Source organism: Gadus chalcogrammus, chromosome 7 (genome assembly GCF_026213295.1).
Source record: "Gadus chalcogrammus isolate NIFS_2021 chromosome 7, NIFS_Gcha_1.0, whole genome shotgun sequence".
NCBI lineage: Eukaryota > Metazoa > Chordata > Actinopteri > Gadiformes > Gadidae > Gadus > Gadus chalcogrammus.
In genome coordinates this window covers 30,533,919-30,557,918 of record NC_079418.1, presented here as the reverse complement: position 1 = coordinate 30,557,918, position 24,000 = coordinate 30,533,919, and the positions used below count along the sequence as shown (strand labels likewise).

At 45.2% G+C, this 24,000-nt stretch overlaps 2 protein-coding genes across 2 annotated transcripts; one reads left to right on the top strand and one right to left on the bottom strand.

The window, feature by feature from the left end:
* The first annotated feature begins 561 nt into the window (after positions 1-561).
* sap30l (sap30-like) lies at positions 562-6,939 on the top strand. Its single transcript, XM_056594199.1, has 5 exons — positions 562-1,090; positions 1,513-2,489; positions 2,809-2,931; positions 3,372-3,470; positions 5,906-6,939. The coding sequence occupies exons 2-5, from the start codon at positions 2,304-2,306 to the stop codon at positions 6,032-6,034; spliced, it is 537 nt and encodes a 178-aa protein (XP_056450174.1). The 5' UTR covers positions 562-1,090; positions 1,513-2,303; the 3' UTR covers positions 6,035-6,939.
* A 1,923-nt stretch (positions 6,940-8,862) lies between these two features.
* On the bottom strand, positions 8,863-13,397 carry LOC130385881 (heart- and neural crest derivatives-expressed protein 1-like). The gene is made up of 2 exons (XM_056594634.1): positions 12,575-13,397; positions 8,863-10,574 (listed from the first exon to the last, which is right to left on the bottom strand). Exons 1-2 carry the CDS (start codon positions 13,013-13,015, stop codon positions 10,479-10,481), a joined length of 537 nt encoding a protein of 178 aa, XP_056450609.1. The 5' UTR covers positions 13,016-13,397; the 3' UTR covers positions 8,863-10,478.
* Between the last annotated feature and the right edge of the window lie 10,603 nt (positions 13,398-24,000).

Below are 24,000 nucleotides of genomic sequence, written 5' to 3'. Positions count from 1 at the left end.
AGAAGTAGTGGTATATAACAGTGGTATAATGAGCACATACCACAGCCTGGCGTGATCTATTGCTTAAATAAAGAGCTCCGGGAGTCGCAAACGGTAACAATCACTTTCTCTGGCTGTTACGTTACATTATGTCACTCAGTGGCCAGGCTGTTGAACGCCGATTGGCTGTCATCACGCGAATGTCGCGTCAAAGTTTAAATATCTTTAAAGATTGATAGTATGAGTGACTACCAAGCCTGCTTGGATGCATTTCAGATGCATCAATTTGTATCCGTGAAGCATCCCGTACTGGTTCAACTGCTCCTGCAGGAAGAGAGCCACTTGTAGCAGGTCCGACTGGGCTTTTCTCCTGAGCAGTCCCAATGACTTCGTCTGCGCAATGTTGACATACTTATATTAATGCCCTCCTCACTTTTAAGGAACATCAATATTTCCCAATGCCTCAACCCGAGCAGGAAATAAAATACGATAGCGTCGGATAGCGTCATCTTTGCCGGCCAATGACTTCAGATGTCTGCGCAATGTTATATTAATGCCCTCCTCACTTTTAAGGAACATCCATATTTCCCAATGCCTCAACCCGAGCAGGAAATAAAGTACGATAGCGTCGGATAGCGTAATCTTTGCCGGCCAATGACTTCAGATGTCTGCGCAATGTTGACATACTTAATGCCCTCCTCACTTTTAAGGAACATCAATATTTCCCAATGCCTCAACCCGAGCAGGAGATTAAATACGATAGCGTCGGATAGCGTCATCTTTGCCGGCCTGCAGCTAGCCAGCAACGTTATTGATGAATGAGAGGCGTGATCCTTTTCTCGTAAACGAGATCCTTATGTCGTAAATATGATATCTCATCTCGTAATTACGAGATCTTTATCTCATAATTACGAGATCCGTATCTCGTAATTACGAAATTCTGAGTGTGCTAACGGCTATATTAGCTGTGAAACTTTTTTTTATTTGGTGAATGCTCAGCGCCACCGTACTAAAGGCAAACTGAGCAAATTTGTTATTTCAGAAGAGTGTATCAAACTGGGTGCCCTTCGTATGACTCAGTACCCATGAAGGAGCTCTCAGGTTCAAAAAGGTTGGTGTCCCCTGCTCTATAGCTTGTATCGCTATCACTATTGATATCCACTGTCACACAACATACTACCACATTGTCAAGGTCCTGGATAACAACGCATGCAAGGCAGCCAGTATGTGAACGCTGTTGTTATAGGACGTTATAGGATGTTATGTTATAATCTATTGATCATAACATCTCGTTCTCCTGTACATGGCATTGGTATAAACAGCAAATTAATCGGTGGAACTTTGTCTCAGACCCGTGGCCGACGGCAGAATGACATGTTGGCGTTATAACAACACGCATTAACAACAAGGGTTTCGAATTGCTTCAAATTTGGGAGTCGAATTGCCCCCTCATCATTTTAACTATTCTTTATAGAACAGGTTGAAATTTGTGTATAAAAAAAATATTTCTTTATGTTTTTATTTTTCCTCAAGCGTCCGTGCATGGTTGCACATACTTCATGCCCGACAGCGCTCCATGACACATAAGTAAGTTCAATCATATAAGTTGTATCTTGTATCACTTGAATCAACACGAAATTTCAACACATATCATACGATTGACGATGTTTCTGCCGTTTGAATCCATACGGTCGGATCATGTGGACACGAACATTCCCAACGAGGAACTAGGAAACAAACAGCAACCTGAACGAGGAAGTACGGGATTTGACTGACGTGAAGTTTGTCCAATTGACGAGCCATAATTACCCCTTCGGTCCCGCCTCCTATACAACTGACCAATGCGGTTTAAGGCATGTCACTTCCGATGTACGAATCTATTCCATTGTACGTGAGGCAGTTCTGCGGTGCTTGAGGACTTTGTTGAACTCCGCAGTGAATTTAACCGTATTTATTCCCACTTTATTTAATTCTCAATACGAATACGCCAACGCCTCGTCGTCTCGGTGGCAGTGTGCAGCTTCTTTACGGACGTTAGGATGAGACGAAACATTTGAGACTCACAAGGTTAGCCGTCAAAGGAGTCCGTCGGTCCTCTGATTTCATTCCTTTGCGTTTTTTACTTCCTTTCTAGGATAAGTTTTAGTTTCACGGACACATCAGCGACAACGTCAGCTTAAAGTTTGAATGGAGATTTAAAAACAGCCGGACCGCTCCTGTATGTGTCTGGACTAGTTTCCATATTTCTGAAGCTACACTCATTAGCCTAGCCTCGGAGCTCCTCCAGGGCCGCGGGAGCAGAGCAGCCCCCCAGAGGAGGCGCTATGAACGGGTTCAGCACCGAGGAGGACAGCCACGACGGACCTCCGGCCCCACCGGGCTGCGGGCAGAGCTGCTGCCTGCTGGAGGACGGGCAGCGCTGCGGGCGGTCGGCGGGCAACGCTTCGTTCAGCAAGAGGATCCAGAAGAGCATCTCCCAGAAGAAGCTCAAGCTGGACATCGACAAGAGTGTGAGTGTCGACGTGTTGTTATGGTAACTGCGGGAGTGCACCCGGAGCACGGGACAGGGCTTTGTGATGAACGAGTTGGTGTCTATGTCCACGTGTGCGTCTGTGTTCATGTGTTTGACTATGTCTGTGTGTGCATGTGTGTGTTTTGTCTTTGTTAAGTGTGTGTGTGTGTGTCTCAAATGGCGCTGTGAATATGTGTGTCTCCAATGGCGGTGTGTGTGTGTGTGTGTGTGTGTGTGTGTGTCTAATGGCGGTGTGTGCGTGTTTGTCTAATGGCTGTGTGTGTGTTAAATGGTTCTGTGCCTTATTGTGTTGGTAGGTCCGTCACCTCTACATATGTGACTTCCATAAGAACTTCATCCAGAGCGTCCGAAACAAGAGGAAGAGGAAGACGAGCGACGATGGGGGAGAGTCACCTGACCACGACGTAGAGGTCCCAGAGGTAACCATGGTTACGCCACATTCATCCCCAGGGCTCAAGACTAGCATTTGCTACTTTTACAATCCCTTTGTTAGACGGGAAAATGTCAGTGGTCGTTGACCGTCCATCGTGTTCCCTCGCTTTAAATACGTTTTACGTGTTTTTATTTTCTAGGGGGTCTTATTCAGTTTTTAGCACTAGCGCCTCGACATCTATTTTCTTAACGAACCAACTCTGCACTCCTCGTTCTGCATTGCCATTTCATTGAAACTCTGCACGCGCATGTGCCTTCATTCGACCTTAAGTGGGTCGTGTTCCAAAATACATAAAGAGTAAATATCCAAGAAAGTTTTTTTGCGTTTAAAAGACTTATGTATGATTTGTATCTCCTGCCTTGGTGACTTCCTTCCATCCTATAGGACTTTGTTGTTCCATGCCATAATGTTGTTGTGTGTGTGCAGGTGGATCTGTTCCAGCTGCAGGTGAACACACTGCGGCGCTATAAGAGACACTACAAGCTCCAGACCCGGCCAGGCCTCAACAAGGCCCAGCTAGCTGAGGTAACCTATCCGTCTGTCTGTCTCTCTAACTGTCTGTTCAGCTCTCTGTTCACGTGTCTATTCCCCTGTCTGTCTCTCTAACTGTCTGTTCACGTGTCTATTCTGTCTGTCTGATCCCCTGTCTTTCTTTCTACTTGTCTGTTCACCTACATGTCGGTTCACCTACCTGTCTGTCTGTTTACCTACATGTCTGTCTACCTCCCTCTCTGTGTCGATCTGTATACATGTCAGTATACCTAGTAGGGTTGTCGCGGTGTGGACATTTTCACACCGAGTAATACGCTCGTGTCAACACCGGTATTACTGAGTATAAACTTTGAAACTAGGTCAACCTCCATCTTCTCCGTCAACTCTCCTCTCACACTCGGTGACAGCTTCTGGCAGCGCGCCAATTCTCGGTGACAGCGTCTTATAACGTTCCATATATAATAGTATAATATAATTGTATATATTATATCACGGCCAAAAGCTCTGTGCGCCTCCGGATGGCCGTAGCGCAAGGAGCTCTCGTAGGGATTGGGCTTCGCAGGGTTTGTTTACCGCCGTTGCTATGGTTACCGGTATTGTAAGAAAGCGCGCCAGTTCTCTTCCGCACAGAGCAGAACTGGCCTATTTTACACATTTTTATTTTCTTAATTATAATATTCATTTTTACAGTTTTTTTTTTTTTATTACTGGAAAAAATAAATAATAATAACTCGTAATCGGTGTTGGCCTCAACACCGGTAATACCGTATACCGAGGCAACCCTAATACCTACCTGTATGTCTTTCTTGGACCATGAGAGAGTGCTGGTGTTCCGGTCCTCACGGTGTGTTTACACGAGTCCTCACGTTGTGTTTACCCGAGTCCTCACTAGGGGTGTAACGGTACACAAAAGTCACGGTTCGGTACGTACCTCGGTTTTTAAATCATGGTACGGTTCATAGTTACGGGGAAAATTTAAAAAAGCTGCTTGTTTGTCAACAACGGAGAATGGCTGTAGATCAGCAGCAATGAAAACACCAATAAACTTGGTTATGGCGTTTGCATTTCTGAATTCCCAGACAGGGGTTGTTGAAATAGTGTCGTGAGCTGGGTTTGCACAGCTCTTCTTTTTTTTTTTTTTTCACAGCAACAGTGATAGTAACACCTGGGTGGAGCCTTTTCAAATGTGTGTGCTTGGGATGTGCATTTCTGGCGAAAACACTATTCGATGAGAAGTATTCGAATAATATTCGAAAATCTCTCAATCAAGAACATCCCACGCACACACACACAATGACGCCGGGAGAGGCTTGTATGATTTGTATGAAATCAATCTGTCTATTTCAACAACTACGCCATCAACATTCAACATCAAAATTATTTCAACGTGGGCTTAGGCAGATAGACCTACATGCGCCGAAAACGGAACGCTAACAATTTATTTATTTTACTGAACACAGCCTGCATGACGGTGAACTAGACACGTCAATTATATAACTTCACACGGTGTGTCTTTTTACAATTTATTTGTTACCAGCATTCAGAAAAATAGTCAGCAGAAATAGTCCGCCAAAGACGTTGACGTCGCTTAGCAACCGAGGACGCTGGTCACCACCGGAAGTTGTGAAGGCCCATGCAAGTCGACGGAGCGTTCAACAGCATTGAGAAGAGACGTGTAATAAATAACGATAGTCACATTCATTATTCGATATTCTACGTGACTCCCGACTATTCGACGATCGTTGCCCGCTATGTACGCCACATTTACGTACCGCGGTACACCTCTGTAACCGCTCCGAAGTGCCTGTACCGTGATGGTTCGGTACAAATACGTGTACCGTTACACCCCTAGTCCTCACGGTGTGTTTACCCGAGTCCTCAAGGTAAACACCTCATGGTAAAAACAGGAGGTGGTGTAGGAAGGAGAGGTAAATCAGGGTGGTGGTCAAGAGAGGCGGTGTAGGGAGCTGGAAGTTGCTCTGTATCACGTCTAGACTGCTTCCCATAATAACACTGTTGCTGTCACGTGACCTGGGCTGCAAGTGTTGCTTTAAGCTACATTGAAGAGTTGAAGATGGGCATTTACCAGACGCTTTTATCCAAAGCGAGTTACAGTTAATCGGTTAATACACACATTGACACACCGACGGCAGAGTCGACCATGCAAGGCGACAGCCAGCTCGTCAGGAGCAGTTAGGGTTAAGTGTCTCGCTCAGGGACGCATCAACACTCAGCTAGGAGGAGCTGGGGATCGAACTAGCATCCTTTCGGTTACAAGACAACTGCTCTACCTCCTGAGCTAAGCCAACCACCAGTCTAGCCCTCCTGCTGACTATCTGCCATCTGGGCCCCTGGCTGACGAGCTGCTGACTAGCCTACTGTCTCAATATCCTTGCCAACGCGCCGTGCTAGCTGTCCGTGCTAGCCGTCCGTGCTAACCCGTCCATGCTGTCTCGGGTGCGTTCCAGACGGTGAGCCGCCACTTCCGGAACATCCCGGTGAACGAGAAGGAGACGCTCACCTACTTCATCTACATGGTGAAGAGCAGCAAGACCCGCATGGAGCCCAAGGCCGACGGGGCCAAGCAGCTCGACTAGCCGCCGCCCCCCCCCCCCCCCCCCCCCATCAGCACCGCCATCCGCTCCTCCGTCGCCACGGCAACCCCTGGCCTGACTGAACCCGCCGCTGCAGCCGCTGGCCTGCTGTCATTGGTCGGTTCTGAGGGGTTCCGGGGGGCTGCTGTCCCCGGGCAGAACATGGAAACCGTCCTCCCCCCCCCACGACAGACCGGCCTTCTGACCCCATGGACCCCCTGGTACTAAATATAGCCCGGTGTGCCGCGACAGAATCATGTCCACTCTGATCTCCCCCCCCTCTCTCGCTGTCCGCCTCTGTCTCTCGCTGCTCTCGTTTTCTACTGTCTCTCTCTTCATCTGCTCTCTCTCTCATTAACTACGGTCTCTCTCTCATTATCTTCTGTCTCTCTCTTGCTCTCATGGTCTACTCTCTCTCTATCGTTATCTTCTCTCTTCCTTTTCTCAATATCTGCTCTCATTATCTCATTATCTTCTCTCCCATCATCTTCTGTCTCATTATCTCTCAGTATCTTCTCTCTTATCTACTGTCTCATGATCTCTCATTATCTTCTCTCTTATCATGAACTGTCTCATTATCTCTCATTATCTACCGTCTCTCATTACCTCTCTCCCTCTGGCTGATGGATCTCCTGGTTTACTAGACTTGTTGACTTTGTGTATGGATTGTATTTGTATCCTATCCTTTATTTTGCGTGTAGAATTTAATTAGCCGTGCCAGTCCTGTTACCCGTTAGCTTGTATCCTGTGTAGCGCAGAAGGATACATATATATGGATATATATACATATTTATGTATTTATATATACATATATATAGATATAAAACGATGTGTATATGTGCGTGTAGCTGCCTATTAATGATAATAATAAACATATTGTACAGACTCAACTGGTCTCATCTGCTTTAAATCACTCAAATTATTTTGATTGGTCCTCCTTTCCTCTGGCGCGATTGTTTTCTTTTAGTTTGGCAGACAACTGAAGATCCCTCCCTCGGGTGCTGATTGGTCCTAACCTATCATCCCTCCCCCGACCACTGATTGGTCCTCACCTACCATCCCTCCCCCGAGTGCTGATTAGTCCTATCCTATCATTACGACACTAGATAGGGTCCTTCCTTAGAGAGTACAAAACTGTTTTCACTACTAAGGCGCACCATTAGTGTCTGAATTCCTAATTTCCTTATTCCCTAAATAGTTAAATATCTAGTTTTGTTCAATATATAGGGAATAGGAAATGAGAAGACAAATTTCTGTATGTTTTTATGGAGTGGTAGGTTTCCTGGCCATGTGTGGTATTATGCCGCCTTCAAAACAATCAGTTTCCGGGAGGTTTGGACCTTAAGCTCGGAAAGTGCTTTTAACACTCTGTTGGGTCTGAGTTTTCGCTCGTGAGTTTCATGCGAAAGTAAAGCTACACGAGTCCTCCAAGATCACGGTACAACAATGGCTGCCCATTTCATTGATAGACTAAAGTGAACTTGCAGCAAGCACTAAGAGGCAAACTTAACACCCATTCTAACATTTGTATTACGATACGTTATAGCTTACAATTATAAACATCACCTGATAAATTCTTGCTCTTGTTCAACCATCGCAAGCAGCCATGCAGATCTAATAACTGATTCAGCAAAGAAGCCCCAAAAAGTTCCCTGCGGGCATACATACCTGTTATGAAGTCTCGTCTCACGAACAATCTGTTTTTCCTGTTTTATGTCTTCGAACTTCTGAGGGCCGTTTCCTGAACACTCTTATTTCGGAAGACGGGAAGGTTAACGTAAAGACACGTAGGAGCTTCCAAACCTCCGAGCTGTTTTGAAGGCGACATTACACCAACACGTGTGTGTATCGCGTCACGTTGTGCTCCTCGCCTGTGGCTCAAAACACCAAGGAGATGAGAATAGACCCCTATAATATAAGAGTTCATAGTGGGCAGTGTTAATATTTGTTAAACACTCAGGCTACTTAAATGTGTCTGACTGTCACATTTAAGTAGCCTTTAAAGGGGTGATATTATGCCACCAGGTGCGAGTGTGATTAGCCATTACAAGCTGTTCACAAATCTGCCTCAAATCTGTTTTAGTGGCATCACAAGTGGGTGTGTCCACCTAGTTTTAGGCTGGAACCAGACCAGCCTACCTAGTAGACTGGGGTAAATGTGGCTTGTGGGCAGGCCAACCCGCTTGTCCCCCCCAAGTCTGATCAAAATAATATATATCTATAATTAAATTATATTTTTTTACAATTAAAAAAACCTGAACGGAAACGGCCTAAAGAAAGCTGAAATATATGCACTATTAGTTTGATCTAACTTTGACTTATCATTCTTATTTAAAGTGTTATATTTTGACATTATGAATAAATACCCCCCCTTGACAATCAAGTGCTACCCCAAAAATAAGAGCTGGCCAACACAGTAATAATGTCCTGGCTACGCCCCTGCATATCGGTCCATGATCCATCATACATCTAGGTGACATTCACACTGGGGGTGACACTAAAACACTTTTTTGTCTGCAAGCAACAGAAAAGCAAAATGGTTCACCCTGTAACACAATTAATTTGGCATTCACTTTGTTTGCATACACCCGCTTCAGCCCCGTTTTTTAACACGATGAGGACCGCGCCATGTTGAGAGGCCCCTGCCTCCAGCCAGAGTGGTAGATCTCTCTCTATAGCTCTGCCTCCAGCGATCTGTTGGGCCATACCATGTCCCTGCACTAGAGGGGGCTGCGGTCTATTTCTAGGAGCATCGTTTATTTTCTATTCTTCAATAACCGGAGAAGGTGATCATCCCGACGACTGAGTAAAAATCTAAAAGACACGAAGAAACGGGCCTAATGTGAAGAAGGGTAGGCTACTACACACATTTTCGAAGTAGCCTACATAAAAAAAAAACGCCATACGGTTCTGTCTTGGTGCAGTACTAGCACCGTGGCCCCACGGTTTCGCCGTAACCCCGATCGATCAGAGACCACGGAGGACTCTGTGGGTCAAAGTATGCTTGAAGATATGGTAAGAGATTTAGCTTAGAGCCATGTTTGTTCGCTTTCCTTAATTTTCTTAATTATCTTAGAATCCATCAATCATCAATCAATCAATCATTCGGCCCGAATTACATTTTTGGAAAGCCCACCTGTCTGTCTACCCAGCCGGCTGCGTGGCGTGCACTATATGTCCTTGCGCTCAGCAGACCGGAGTCTTCCTCAAGAAGACCGGAGTCTTCCTCAAGCAGACCAGAGTCTTCTTCAAGAAGACCGCAGTCTTCCTCAAGCAGACCGGAGTCTTCGTCAAGGTAGACCGGAGTAAAGAGCTGATCATGTGTTTCAGAGGAAGGATTCTCCTGCTAAAGCTTTAAATGCTCTAACACAATGGGGAAAGTAACAGCCTATAGTTTTTCTATGAGCCTTCTAAGAAGCTCCTCAATGTTGGGCATATTTTAAACAAAGGTCGAGACTCTTCAAGAGAAATCTGACCTCGGTATTGGCGTTTGGAAGAAATAGGGACTCCTGAGAAAAAGTATTGTAGATTTCCCCACCGATTCCATGATCAACTAAATATGTCATATTTTAGTATCATAAGATAGGCCTATTTTCTATTTTTAAAAACGTCTTGCTGAGACCAGTATTCAGAAAGAGAGAAAGTCACTGTCTCGGATATATCCTCAGATGTTTCTCCTTAGCCTATATATACTAAATAACTTAATATTTAAATTGTTTCTATAGCCTATATATTTTTTAATTTATTTTTATAGATATAGATATAGATAGAATATATGTAGTAAAAAAGCTGTTATTATTTAAAAAATGACGTTATTTGAGCTCCATGGCCGCAGGTTAATGTGGTTGTGTTTCCATTTGGACTTTTTACTCGAAGGATATTTTGAAGTAATTTAATAGGTTTCATAGTTCATGGTTGAAGTTAATTTCAATAATGTTTTATTTTAATTTAACCTAGTTTTTTATAAAATCCTGGACCATGTGGACGCGGATCCAAAGCAATCAGACAGTCCAATGAACACGTGTGTCCTAAATTAAATCTTTATTATAATTTATTATAATATAATAACGATAACAATCCTTTATTATAACCATACAGCATGTATAATGAATACGTTGTTCTATTCGTCCAATCTCTCGAAGCCTAAAAGTCCTAATGGATTAAATCTTCTTAAACGGACGATATTTCTGAGGTAGATCCAACATCAAACAGCAACAGGACGGACAGTCTCCGATATCATCACCAGGTCTCAGTGTCTCTCCGGTCCGGGACCAGGCTCCTGCCTCCTTCATAACCCTACAGTGTGGGCCCCGGGTCCCCTAGGTCTGAGCTCCAGGGCCAAGCCCCGCTCCGGTCCTCACGGGCTGAGGTCCAGAGGCCAGTCCTGCCCATGGTCCCCTCGGGGTGAGGTCCAGGGCGCAGACCCGCTCAGGACTTCTCCCGGGCTTTACGGGTTGAGCTCCAGCGCCCAGACCTGCTGCGGCCAGCCCGTCCGGCCCTTCAGACGCTTCTCCCCCGCCGCCGACTCCTGCAGCCCGTCGCTCTGGAACCAGAAAAGGATCATAGATTAATTAATACCCAACCATAAATCATCATATAATATGTTAGAAAAAATAACTTTTACAATTACAAAAGTCTTTTTACAATTCATTTGTAACCAGCATTCGTAGTGTTGATCAGCAGAGAAATAGTCCGCCAAAGACGTTGACGTCGCTTAGCAACCGAAGACGCTGGGGTTGACAAGTCACCGGACTATGTGCGGAGCGGAGTGGTACCAAAGACGTCATTAGAGGCAAAAAATCCTTTGTTTTCCTTCAGAGCGGTCAACTACCTTTAGTAAAGGTGAATTATCAAATATAATCCACCTAATTATCAAATATAATTCACCACCGGAAGTTGTGAAGGGCCCATGCAAGTGAACGGAGCGTTCCACGGCATTGAGAAGAGCCGGGTAATAACATAGTTATATACCTATTTAATAGTAGCCACACTCCTTGAGCCATTCGCTCTGGAACAAGATATCATTATAGATTAAATATACTCATTATATATTGTTATATAATACAACATAATATATTATTACACTATATAATATCATATATTATTATGATATTATGAAATATAATATTTTATTATATAATAGCACATCTTAGATTATTATGATATCATATAATATCCTATATTATGATATTATATTATATGCACAATGCTGGAGATAGTTTATCGATTATAACGTATGAGATAACTCTATATAGGCCTAATTATATTATACGCCTATAGATAATCCTGCTCGTCGTTTTGAACCAATATAGATGGATTCTAAATTATTCAATGATATAGTACATTATATAGCGCTATATTGTATTATTCTATGATACTAGTTTATATATATATACATGTATAAACTATAACATTAATAACAGAGAACCTACGCTCTGAAACACCAAAGGTTCACAAAATCATAAATAATATATATTATATTAAACAATATAATGACATATTATGCATACAATTTTGTATAGACCTAACATATACAGACAACTGCTATCAATTTTTGATTGTAGCCTACATCTCTAAAGGGCCTATTCAGTATCATAGGCAGCCTGCCCATAATTGTATAGCCTATAGGCACTGTTACACATTCACTCATCGAGACCCGATAAATAAGGCGTCATTAACTGACTGATCTAAATCCCGATATTTATACTCACAAACATCTGTTCTGTTGCATAAGAGTCAGACTTTATTCTTACTTCATTATTGCCCGTATTTTTTGTTATACCTTTATCTTTAGAAATATGTGCTGCTGTTACAACTGAATTAAATGTTATTAAATTGTAAATAAACAAGTTAGGACATAAACTTACGCTTCTCTTCTCAGAAGATATAAAATAGCATAAGCACCGAGTGAAGCAAGGAAGGACCACTCAACTTAACTCGAAGTAAAGGTTCGTTTAGTTAGTTTCAGTCTCCATAAGAGTGGTGCCTCATTAACCAGGCCTGATCCAGCCTTATTAAATAGGACATGAATTATGTAGGCATATGTATAGAATTATATTAATTATCTTATATGTAGCCCACTATATTTATTTCAAACACCAGTATCATTTAAACTGCTAATTGATTTCGAAAACAAGAAGAGAGGAAGACATATAACCATGAAGCTAATCATTATTAAAATGTTGAACTAGGACTCTTCAAATATAACAACAATATTTAAACACTTCAAGATTTAAAGGAAAGTTGTATCAGACTGAAACGTTGAATGGCCAACTTAATAAAAGCATGAAGGCCTGGTAATTTGGTATAGGGTTCTGGTTATACTGGGACTGTTGGGTTCGGGTTATACTGGGCCTTTTCGGGTTACACTGGCCCTGTTCGGGAGGATTCGGATTATACTGGACCTGTTCGGGAGGGTTCGGTTCAAAATGGGCCTGTTCGGGAGGATTCGAGTTATACTGGCTCGAGTCAGACCTGTGAACCTCAACTTCCCCCTGAACACAACATCACACACCCACTGAACCTCCACATCTGGGCACCCACCAGTTCTCGCTTGCGCTTGGTTTCTCGGTTGTCGAACTTCTTGATGTCCGCCTTGAAGCCATCGGCGTGGCCGCAGTCCGCGGCCAGCACGTCCATCAGGTAGGAGATGTAGCTGGTGGCCAGCCGCAGCGTCTTGATCTTTGACAGCTTGGTGTCCGCGGGCACGTTGGGGATCCGCTCGCGGAGCTCCGCGAAGGCCGTGTTGATGCTCTCTGTCCGCCGTCGCTCCTTCTTGGGCCCCGGTGGCCGGCGCGTGCCGCCACGGGCCGACAGCCCCTCCAGCGGGGCGTCGTGGCCCCCCGGGGGCCCCCCGTACACGGCCTCGGCCGGGTAGGCCTGGGGGCCCCAGCTGTGGAGGTAGGGCTCCTGGGCGCACCGCGGGACGAATGGGAAGGTCTCGTGCATGAGGTGGTGATGCTGGTAGCTGCCGATCACGTTCATGGCGGATCTGATCGATCACTGACCTGCTGATCACGGGGTCTCTCTGAGAGGTCAGGCCGCGAGGCTCATCTGCTGCCGGAAAGACGAGCTCACGAGAACCACTGTGGACCAGAATGACATCCAACACGAGAGGACTCTGCAGGCACGAGCCGCTTCACCGCAGGACCAACGTCATCCTCCACCGAATCACCGGTTGGATAAAAGTAAAGACTGCCTTTCAGTTTCAGTTTCTGTCAGGCAAAAGTCACACTTGGATTCACTTTAACGAAAAAACGAAAGGATAGGAGAAGTCAATAGTCATAAATGAAACAGGAAAGTGCGATTTTAGATTCCAAACGTCGGGTATCGCGGTTGCTCGTCATCCGTGAGAAATGTGAGCTCTGGATCCGAGGCCCATCAGGTTTATATGATGAGGTAATCTGATGGCGGTCGGCAGCCAATGGCAGACCAGGCCTAACGGGAGCCGAGCAGCCAATAAGAGGCTAGTCCAAGCCCGTTAGCCAATCAGAGCGTCGTGAGGGTTGGGGTCTCCTTGTTATTCAAAATCTGCTTCAGATTACATCTGGTGCTCCCGCAGTCACCTCTGTGAACCCTTTATTCATATCTCTTTATTAAAATCTCTGTTTTTTATCTCTGGTTTCGTATCTATTCAATTTATTAAAATCTCTATAAATCGTTGTTTTAACTATCCTCATTTACATGTCTTCATTTTATTTATCTTTATTTATATATCTTAATTCAACTCTTTATGTTAAATTTCTTTATTTAAATAACTATATTAAAATAAATACAGTTTAAAAATGAGTTACTCTTTATCTTAAACATCTTTATTTCTGTCTCTTTCCATTTTATATCTTTATATCTCATGTATCTTTATTTATACCACATATTCTTAATATATTAATTTCATATATCTATATTTAAAACTCTTTATTTTACACATCTTTATGTATAATTCTTTAATTATATATCTTTATTTATCTATTTCTTAATTCGATCTCTTTGTCTATAAAGTCGTATTTATAGCTCTTTAATAACAGTTTTTATTGAACTATCTTTATTTATATTTATCTCTTTCCTTATTAATCTTTGATGGTAACATTTCATTTTCCCCCTCAGAAGCCGCAGCTTTAACTCTTCATGATTCATCGTCAGGCCATATTTTAAAATGTCACAATGAGCTAAGTTATGAAACTTCCAGAAGTTTAAAGTTGTGGATGAATTCCCTGTTCTGTATTTGTTAATGTATTATCTTTATTATTGGAAAGTTATGGATAATGGCTTATCATTATATCGATTTAAATATTGTATGGATTCATTTGATTTGTATTATTTTATATTTATATATAATAGGCCTATTACCTCTATCTTCCCCTCTCTCTCTCTCTCTCTCTCTCTCTCTCTCTCTCTCTCTCTCTCTCTCTCTCTATATATATATATATATATATATATATATATTAGGGGTGTAACGGTACACAAAAGTCACGGTTCGGTACGTACCTCGGTTTTTAAGTCACGGTACGGTACGATACGGTACGGTTAATAGTTAAGGGGAATTAAAAAAAAAAAAAAAAAGCAGCACTGAAAACACCAATAAACTTTTATGGCATTTCCGTTTCTGAATTCCCAGTGAGCTGGGTTTGTACAGCTCGCTTTTTTTTTTCACAGCAACGGTGATAGTAACACCTGGATGGCGCCTTTTCAAATGCGTGTGCATGTTAAAGTGCTGTAAGTAGACACAGGGAGCCCTATCCATAGCCGGACAGCCTGTCGGAGACCCTCTCCGTAGCTTACGTGCACATCCAATATTTTTAACTATGCGTCGAAACCATGGACCTATTGGTCGACGCAACGGAGACGGCAAGGGCTGTGATTGGTCCTCTAACATATCATTTCCTGAATCACTTCTTCGGTTTGACTTTGTACCTTAATTACTTTGTACATTGTTTACTTTGCACCAGGACCAATAAAACACCAAATAAGATTTGAAAAGCTTTGGAAGTGTATTTACAACACTGCTTAAATGGTTTCTAATTGTTCGGTTTGTAAATACACTGTACAAGATAGATCGGGCGGCCAATTGCATTGCGTATCCGACATCCCGACTGAGAGCTGCTGATCTTATATTTTATACACTGTATAAGATAGATCGGGCGGCCAATTGCATTGCGTATCCGACATCCCGACTGAGAGCTGCTGAAGGGATTACGGAGTCGGAGTAGCCGACTCGCCGAGCAAAAATAAATAAATAATAGTTTCACTTCTGACACCAATGTAGTGACCTCGCCGGTGACATAATGATGTCGATTCATTAGTAGTTGAAGGTAGTTTTAATGAACCAAAACCAGGTCACTGAAAACTTGAAGGTAGTTTTAATGAACCAAAACCAGGTCACTGAAACCCGTAACGACATAACCAACGGCAGAAAACCGACCCAAAACAAACCCCGGTTACCCCGGCAACCCCCAACACGGTCTCACTCGTGTGCAGGCCCCCACCCTCCTGTTCTTCCAAAGCCCTCCCCCAGCTGACCTAATGATTCGCCCCCACGCTGATTGACAAGAAGAACATTACAATACATGCACATAGAACAACTGGCATAACGGACAACGAAATATAATGCAACACATAACACAAACTATTTAACTGTCCCAGGGTCGCTACATTACTTTGGCTAAACGGTTCGGGTGGAACTCCGACTTCAAGTTTTAAATTCCGTATTGCAAAACAAGCCTTTACATTCACCATATTAACGTTATGTACGCCACATTTACGAACCGCGGTACACCTCTGTAACCGCACCGAAGTGCCTGTACCGTGACGGTTCGGTACAAATACGTGTACCGTTACACCCCTAATATATATATATGTATATATATTTGAGATTGAAAGGAAACAGGATCAGAACATCATCTGAGGTTGGGTCACAGTGTTGTCGTTGTTCTCCACAATCGTTTATTGATGCCTGAACGACCTGCGGCCTCCTGCTGTTTTATGTGTTGGGGGAAGCTTGCTGCAGGAGAACGATGCAGATGGTCGGATGCAGGGGCAGGGGCAGAGCCCTGTAGGCCTGCACTCCACCTGATCTTCATGTGGGATCAGCAGCAGATTCTACATGAGCTGAAACACCAAGCTAGGGCCGCTCCAAGGGGGAGACACGAGCCACTCAGCTCAGCGGGAGGTAGTCTGCTGGGGTATCTTCTAGATAGACCCCTGATGTCCACGTCCCTCCCTCCCCTCCCCTCCTCTCCACTCCCCTCACCTCCTTTCCCCTCTCCTCTGCTCACCCCTCCTCTCATCCCTCCTCTCCCCTCTTCTCTCCTCCTCTCCCCTCTCCTCTCATCTTCTCTCCCCTATCCACTTCTCCTCCCTACTCTTCCCTCTCCTCTCCCCTCGTCTCCCCTCTCCCCTCCTCTTCCTTCTCCTCTCTCCTCTCCTCTCTCCTCCTTTCCTCTCCACTCTCCTACCCTCTCCTCTCCTCTCCTCTCATTCTGGACTATCTTCTCGACTCTTCTCTCTTTATCTTCTAGAAGAATTTCCCGAAGCTCTACAAGTAGCGTCGCCTCCAACACAAACACGGCGTCTTATCTCGTCTGTTTAAACATTATCCCATTACATTGCTTGACCTTGACACTATTTAGAAACCATTTTCTGCTGCCTCTTCTCTAAATACGGCCGTAAATCTCCCGGCGTCCGCTCCCAGGGAGACATATTCCATAAAAGTCCTCTAGCGTGGACCGTGTTTACGCTGCAGTAGTTGTGAACCATATTTCACCGCATGGACGATAGATGGCCAGTCACCGCGCTCTGTCTGTTATTCACAAGGGATACACACACCGTCCGCTCGGGCCTGGCCTGTGTCTGCTTTTTGTAGATGCAGGTCTAAGGAAGAAATATTTAATTGTTCCCATAAAGTCAAACACACTGGAATACTCAACACACATTCTTCATTCCACTTTCTGCAGTGTATTTAATATTCCATTCCATATTCGTCTTCAATGTTGAATGTTCTCTGTTCCATATTTTCTATTGAGATAACGCTTAATTAATGGTGGGGTATTATCCCATCTCAAATCTCGAAGTAGAGATAAAGGGGAATGTAGTTCGAAAATAAAGATATACAGAACACAAAATAGACAAATAGCAAACAATTATTTCAACGATAAACAGTAAACACAGTCAACTGACTAAACAATGTACATGAGTATTGATGCCTCCTATAGCCTTGATTTCTCCTCCCACCCTGGATGCCTCCTATAGCCTTGATTCCTCCTCCCACCCTGGATGCCTCCTATAGCCTTGATGGCTCCTTTTGCCTTGATGCCTCCTATTGCATTGATTCCTCCTCCCTAGCCTGGATGCCTCCTATAGCCTTGATGCCTCCTATAGCCTTGATGGCTCCTTTTGCCTTGATGCCTCCTATTGCATTGATTCCTCCTCCCACCCTGGATACGTCCTATAGCCTTGATGCCTCCTGTAGCCTTGATGCCTCCTCCCTAGCCTTGATGCATCCTATAGCCTTGAGTCTTCCTCTCTGGCCTTGTTTCCTCTGCCCTAGCCTGGAGGCCTCCTCTCTAGCATTGTTTCCTCCTTCCAACCAAAGTTACAACAAGGTGCAGATGTTCTACCAGAGACTGGTCGAACATCTGCAGCAGCCTACTGTACACGTCCGAGAACCCCCTGAGAAGACCAGTCGGCTGAGCCCTGAGGGCGGCCCGTCCGGGTACTAGTGCCCTCCCAGGAACCCGTCCCAGTCACACGTCTCTACCTCCTCCTGGATGGAACCAGGGTTCGGGGAGCCCTGCTCCATCAGAGGTCCATCCCAGCTCCGTGGTCGGACTGAAGTCCAGCTGGAGGTGGTTCTCCCCATCTAACCAAGCTCTTTGAAGAATATTGTTTTCCATATTCTGCAACGATTTCATATTCTATATTCAATTTTGTAGTCTATATACTAGTTTGTATTTTTTTTAAATTGTATTAAATGATCTTTATTCTATGTCCTAGTCCTTATTCTACATTGTTTTCTATAAATTGCATTTCACGTTCTATATTCAATGTTTTATTCTATATTCTATATTGTACTTTCTAAATTGAAGTCCATATTCTACTCTCTATGTTCTACACAGAATAAGCCTGAGTCATCAGTCACGAAGAAGTGGTTGAATCGTTTGGTGACACTTGAAACGCTTCCTATCAGTACGCGGAGAAATGAAATACGCCCTCACAATCTGTTTATTTAATAGAAAGGAAAGAACGAAAGAAAATAAAGAACATGAATCAATGGAGTAGCACTGTTCTCCTCCCCCCGCCCTCGCTCGGGTGGGAATGGCTCCAGCGAGGTCAGGGCGGCCATCTTGTCCATGTTATGGGTTTTCTCTGTAATTGTTTGTGTCATCAGATGAGAGTTTCAATAGAGCCGCTTCCTCCCTCTCCAAAGTGCTTACGCTGGATGCAACTCAAATAAATAGAATGCTGGCTGCGCGGCCTTTCGGCTCTCTGTTAAGCCTCTCAATGTGAGCTCCTACAGTAGTTACAGCTGCTAGAGCCAGGAGCTGTACGAGTTGTCCGTTGGTGGATGTGAGAGTTGTTACCTTTTAGAGCTCAGAGCTCTTAGAAGCCGTCAGAGCTGTAAACTGACGGAGCCGCTAGAGCTATTAGCTGCTACAGCTGTTAGCTACTAGAGCTGTTAACTGCTAGAGCTTTTAGAGATGTCAGAGCGGTTAGCTGTGTTGTTTGCTGTTAGAGCTATTGGCTGTCTGAGCTCTGAGTGCTGTTAGCAGTTAGAGCCGTTAGCCATTAGCGATCTGAGCTGTTATAACTGCTATTTGATATCTAACAGCTAGCAGATGTTTATAAGCTGTTTGATCTGTTAGAGCTGGTAGTTAGCGATGTAAGCTGTTAAGGCTGTGGGCTCACATAGAACTCTTGGCGCTGTTGGTGCTGTTGGATGCTACAGCCGTTAGCTGTTAGCTCGGAGCGCTATTAGTTCTTCGGGCTCTTAGCTTTTTGGAGCTGTTATCAAGACAGGTTCAGAGCACAGCTTCCCTCTTTGAGAAGGTTCAGGAAGCTGCAGCAGTGGAGTTAGTTGTAGCGCTTCGGGAGCGTTAAGTCTCAAGAGATTCAGTCAAAGGGCAGAGTGCTTTGAGGTTGTATTCAGGTACTCAGCAACTACTTCATCATGGCGAACACTAACCTCATCGTGACCCGTTTGTCACCAGAAGTATGAGACGCTAGTTTTTAAAGGGGAATTATAACAACGAAAAAAGTGGAGATCTCACCACATAAATTGTTTCTCACAAGTTGCCAAGAAGCAGTACCATCATTCACAACTCTCCCTCCAGGTGGGGTACCTTCTCTGAAATTGTGTTGGTTTTTCAGGGTGAGCCGGTGAATCCCCAGCTTCTAAATCCTAGCATAACGCTATTGTCAGCACCCTGTCTCCAGTCTCCCACGCTGTATTGTATGACCACAGATGGCTTCACATTGCTGCGGCGAGCAGCGAGAATCCCAAGATATCTCAGAATGATATGTTAGGACTCTTATTCAAGCACTTGCCAGTTACAAGCAGTTTCTTTGAGAAACTTTGATCTGAACAGAATGTTAGACTCTATAAAGACTGATACCATAACAGAATGTTAGACTCTATCAAGACTGATACCATAACAGAATGTTAGGCTCTATAAAGGCTGATACCATAACAGAATGTTAGACTCTATAAAGACTGATACCATAACAGAATGTTAGGCTCTATAAAGGCTGATAACATAACAGATGTTAGTTCTCTTTGAAGACTGATAACGGAACAGTATAGTAGTCTCTATAAAGACTGATAACATAACAGAATGTTAGGTCTCTATAAAGACCTCCACAACATAACATAACAACACAACCTCCACAACAAAACAGTATGTTATGTTGTGGAGGTTGTGAATAGAGCCGCTGTGTTCTACCTGTGACTACCAGGTGTTCAGGTCAACCGGCCCTCACCTCATTTACCTTTCAGCTCTTAAAGACAGAAACAGCTTGTTAAAGAGCACACACACACACACACACACACACACACACACACACACACACACACACACACACACACACACACACACACACACACACACACACACACACACACACACACACACACACACACACACACACACACACACACACACACACACACACACACACACACACACACCCGGTCTCTAATTAGAACCAAAGCAACTCTGAGTGGGTGGGGCCCGGCTGATGCTAATGGGGACCTCATCAGACTCAGGCTAGCGGTTGGTATTCCCAGTTGGTATTCCCAGTCGTTGGGAAAGCATGGGGAAAGAGTTTTTGTAAGTTATGGTAAGACAAAAGGCTGGAGTGAGAGGTGAGCACAGTCACATGTTGGGATGAGGGATGAGGTGGGATGTGCTGGATTATGATCACATGGTTCGTCCGGAGGCTGATCCGTGGAGGGCGGATGGAGGGCATAAGGAGCAGAGCTGGGTCCGTCTCAAGCTCTGGGCCCGGTGGTTCTGCTCCCCTCCCCTCCTGCTCTCCAGGACGCCCGGGCCACGGAGGTCTGGGTCTGCATGGGCACAACGCATTACACCCAGGAGGAGCAGGAGGAGGAGGAGGGGGAGGAGGAGCAGGAGGAGGAGGAGGAGGAGGAGGAGGAGGAGGAGGAGGATGAGCAGGAGGAGGAGGTGGGGGAGGAGGAGCAGGAGGAGGAGGAGGAGCAGGAGGAGGTGGGGGAGGAGGAGGAGGAGGTGGAGGAGGAGGAGGAGGAGGAGGAGGAGGAGGAGGTGGAGGAGGAGGAGCAGGAGGTGGAGGAGGAGGTGGAGGAGGAGGAGGAGGAGGAGGAGGAGGAGGTGGGGGGGAGGAGGAGTAGGAGCAAGAGGAAGTGGGGGAGGAGGAGGAGGAGGAGGAGGAGGAGGAGGAGGAGGAGGAGGAGGAGGAGGAGGAGGAGAGGGAGGAGGAGGGGAGGGAGGAGGAGGAGGAGGTGGGGGAGGAGATGAAGGCCGAGGTGGAGGAAATGGAGGAGGTGGAGGAGGAGGTGAACAGGCTGTATGTGTGTGTGTGTGTGTGTGTGTGTGTGTGTGTGTGTGTGTGTGTGTGTGTGTGTGTGTGTGTGTGTGTGTGTGTGTGTGTGTGTGTGTGTGTGTGTGTGTGTGTGTGTTTTATGAGGTGTTGCTGTAGGCCATGAAAGAGTTTGACAACAGTAACCATGACAACAAAAACCAGTAACCCCTCCCACCAATGCTGTTCAAACAATTAGCTTTACATTTTTAAACTAAAATAACATGCATAGTATGATATAGCACGTAATAGAGCATGGTTAAGATATCATAATATGTAACAAATATAACTTATAGAACATGCTTAATATATCTCCATCCTTAATGACGATCTTCTTATTGTCTAACCCCTACCTGCTCCTTGATGACCCGTCTCCGTACTGTCTTACCCCTACCTGCTCCTTAATGACCTGTCTGTACTGTCTAACCCCTACCTGCTCCTTAATGACCTGTCTGTACTGTCTAACCCCTACCTGCTCCTTAATGACCTGTCTGTACTGTCTAACCCCTACCTGCTCCTTAATGACCCGTCTCTGTACTGTCTAACCCCTACCTGCTCCTTCATGACCTGCCTCTGTACTGTCTAACCCCTACCTGATCCTTAATGACCTGTCTCTGTACTGTCTAACCCAACCTGCTCCTTAATGACCTGTCTCTGTACTGTCTAACCCCTACCTGCTCCTTAATGACCTGACTCTGTACTGTCTAACCCCTACCTGCTCCTTAATGACCTGTCTCTGTACTGTCTAACCCCTACCTGCTCCTCAATGACCTGTCTCTGTACTGTCTAACCCCTACCTGCTCCTTAATGACCTGTCTCTGTACTGTCTAACCCCTACCTGCTCCTTAATGACCTGTCTCTGTACTGTCTAACCCCTACCTGCTCCTTCATGACCTGTCTCTGTACTGTCTAGCCCCCTACCTGCTCCTTAATGACCCGACTCTGTACTGTCTAACCCCTACCTGCTCCTTAATGACCTGTCTCTGTACAGTCTAACCCCTACCTGCTCCTTAATGACCTGTCTCTGTACTGTCTAACCCCTACCTGCTCCTTGATGACCTGTCCCTGTACTGTCTAACCCCTACCAGCTCCTTATTGACATGTCTCTGTACTGTCTAACCCCTACCTGCTCCTTAATGACCTGTCTCTGTACTGTCTAACCCCTACAGGCTCCTTAATGACCCGAATCTGTACTGTCTAACCCCTACCAGCTCCTTATTGACCTGTCTTTACATAAAGCGTCTGAGAATGACCACATAGTTACTAGTATGACACATATCAGCCCACTCCGGGCCTGCCACCATATCAGTGAGACCCTAAAATAACCGCAGGAATGCTCTCATCTCTCAGACCCATGATTGGTCGTTATCTCAGCCATGCCACCTCTGATTGGATGGTTGTCGTACACGGGGCTGAGAGGTGGGGGGGGGGGGGGGGGGGGGGGCATGAGGATATGGAGGGGAAAGGTCAGATCATGCCAGGTGGGGGTGAGCGTGGTAGTTTAGGGTTAGCAAGCGAGGTTAGGATTGGATAAGTGGCTTAGGGTTAGCATGCTAGGTAGGGGTTGGATAACTACATTAGGGTTAGCCTGCTAGGTCAGGGTTAGTTAACTATGTTAGGGTTAGCCTGCTAGGTCATGGTTAGATAATTACATTACGATTAGCCTGCTAGGTTAGTTTAATAACTACATTAGAGTTATCGTCTTAGTTTTGTATGGATAACTAGGAAAGGGTTAGCATCCTAGTTTTAGCGTTAGCATGCTAGCTGCATGATGCTAGTGGTGTAGCATGATGCTAGTGGTGATTTTCGACGCCCCCCCCCCCCCCCCCCCCCCCTGCGTTGCGCCCCCCTCCCCCCTCTGCAAGCGAGCCTTCCCACGATCCCGTGGCCCATGCGAGCCCTTGTCCAGCACAAAGGGCTCGGTAGGCGAGAGCCTACCGAGCCGGGGTCAGGGGTCGGGCTGCAGCCAGGAGACCACCTGATGCTGGGACTGGAGGTGGAGAAGGTGGAGGAGCTGTTGGAGGAAGTGGAGGAGCTGGGGTTCGGCGATGGGTCGGCATACCGCTCCGACCGGCAGCTGATTTACGGCCCGCGGCCCTGAGGCATCTGTAGAGGCTCTGCTATAGAGACGGTTCTATAGAGACGGTTCTATACAGACGGTTCTATTGAGACGGTTCTATAGAGACGGTTCTATACAGACGGTTCTATTGAGACGGTTCTATACAGACGGTTCTATTGAGACGGTTCTATACAGACGGTTCTATAGAGACGGTTCTATACAGACGGTTCTATACAGACGGTTCTATAGAGACGGTGCTATAGAGACGGTTCTATAGAGACGGTTCTATAGAGACGGTTCTATACAGACGGTTCTATAGAGACGGTTCTATACAGACGGTTCTATACAGACGGTTCTATACAGACGGTTCTATACAGACGGTTCTATAGAGACGGTTCTATAGAGACGGTTCTATACAGACGGTTCTATACAGACGGTTCTATAGAGACGGTTCTATAGAGACGGTTCTATAGAGACGGTTCTATACAGACGGTTCTATAGAGACGGTTCTATAGAGACGGTTCTATAGAGACGGTTCTATACAGACGGTTCTATACAGACGGTTCTATAGAGACGGTTCTATAGAGACGGTTCTATAGAGACGGTTCTATACAGACGGTTCTATACAGACGGTTCTATAGAGACGGTTCTATAGAGACGGTTCTATAGGGACGGTTCTATACAGACGGTTCTATAGAGACGGTTCTATAGAGACCGTTCTATAGGGACGGTTCTATACAGACGGTTCTATAGACACGGTTCTATAGAGACGGTTCTATAGAGACGGTTCTACAGAGACGGTTCTACAGATACGGTTCTACAGATACGGTTCTACAGAGACGGTTCTACAGAGACGGTTCTA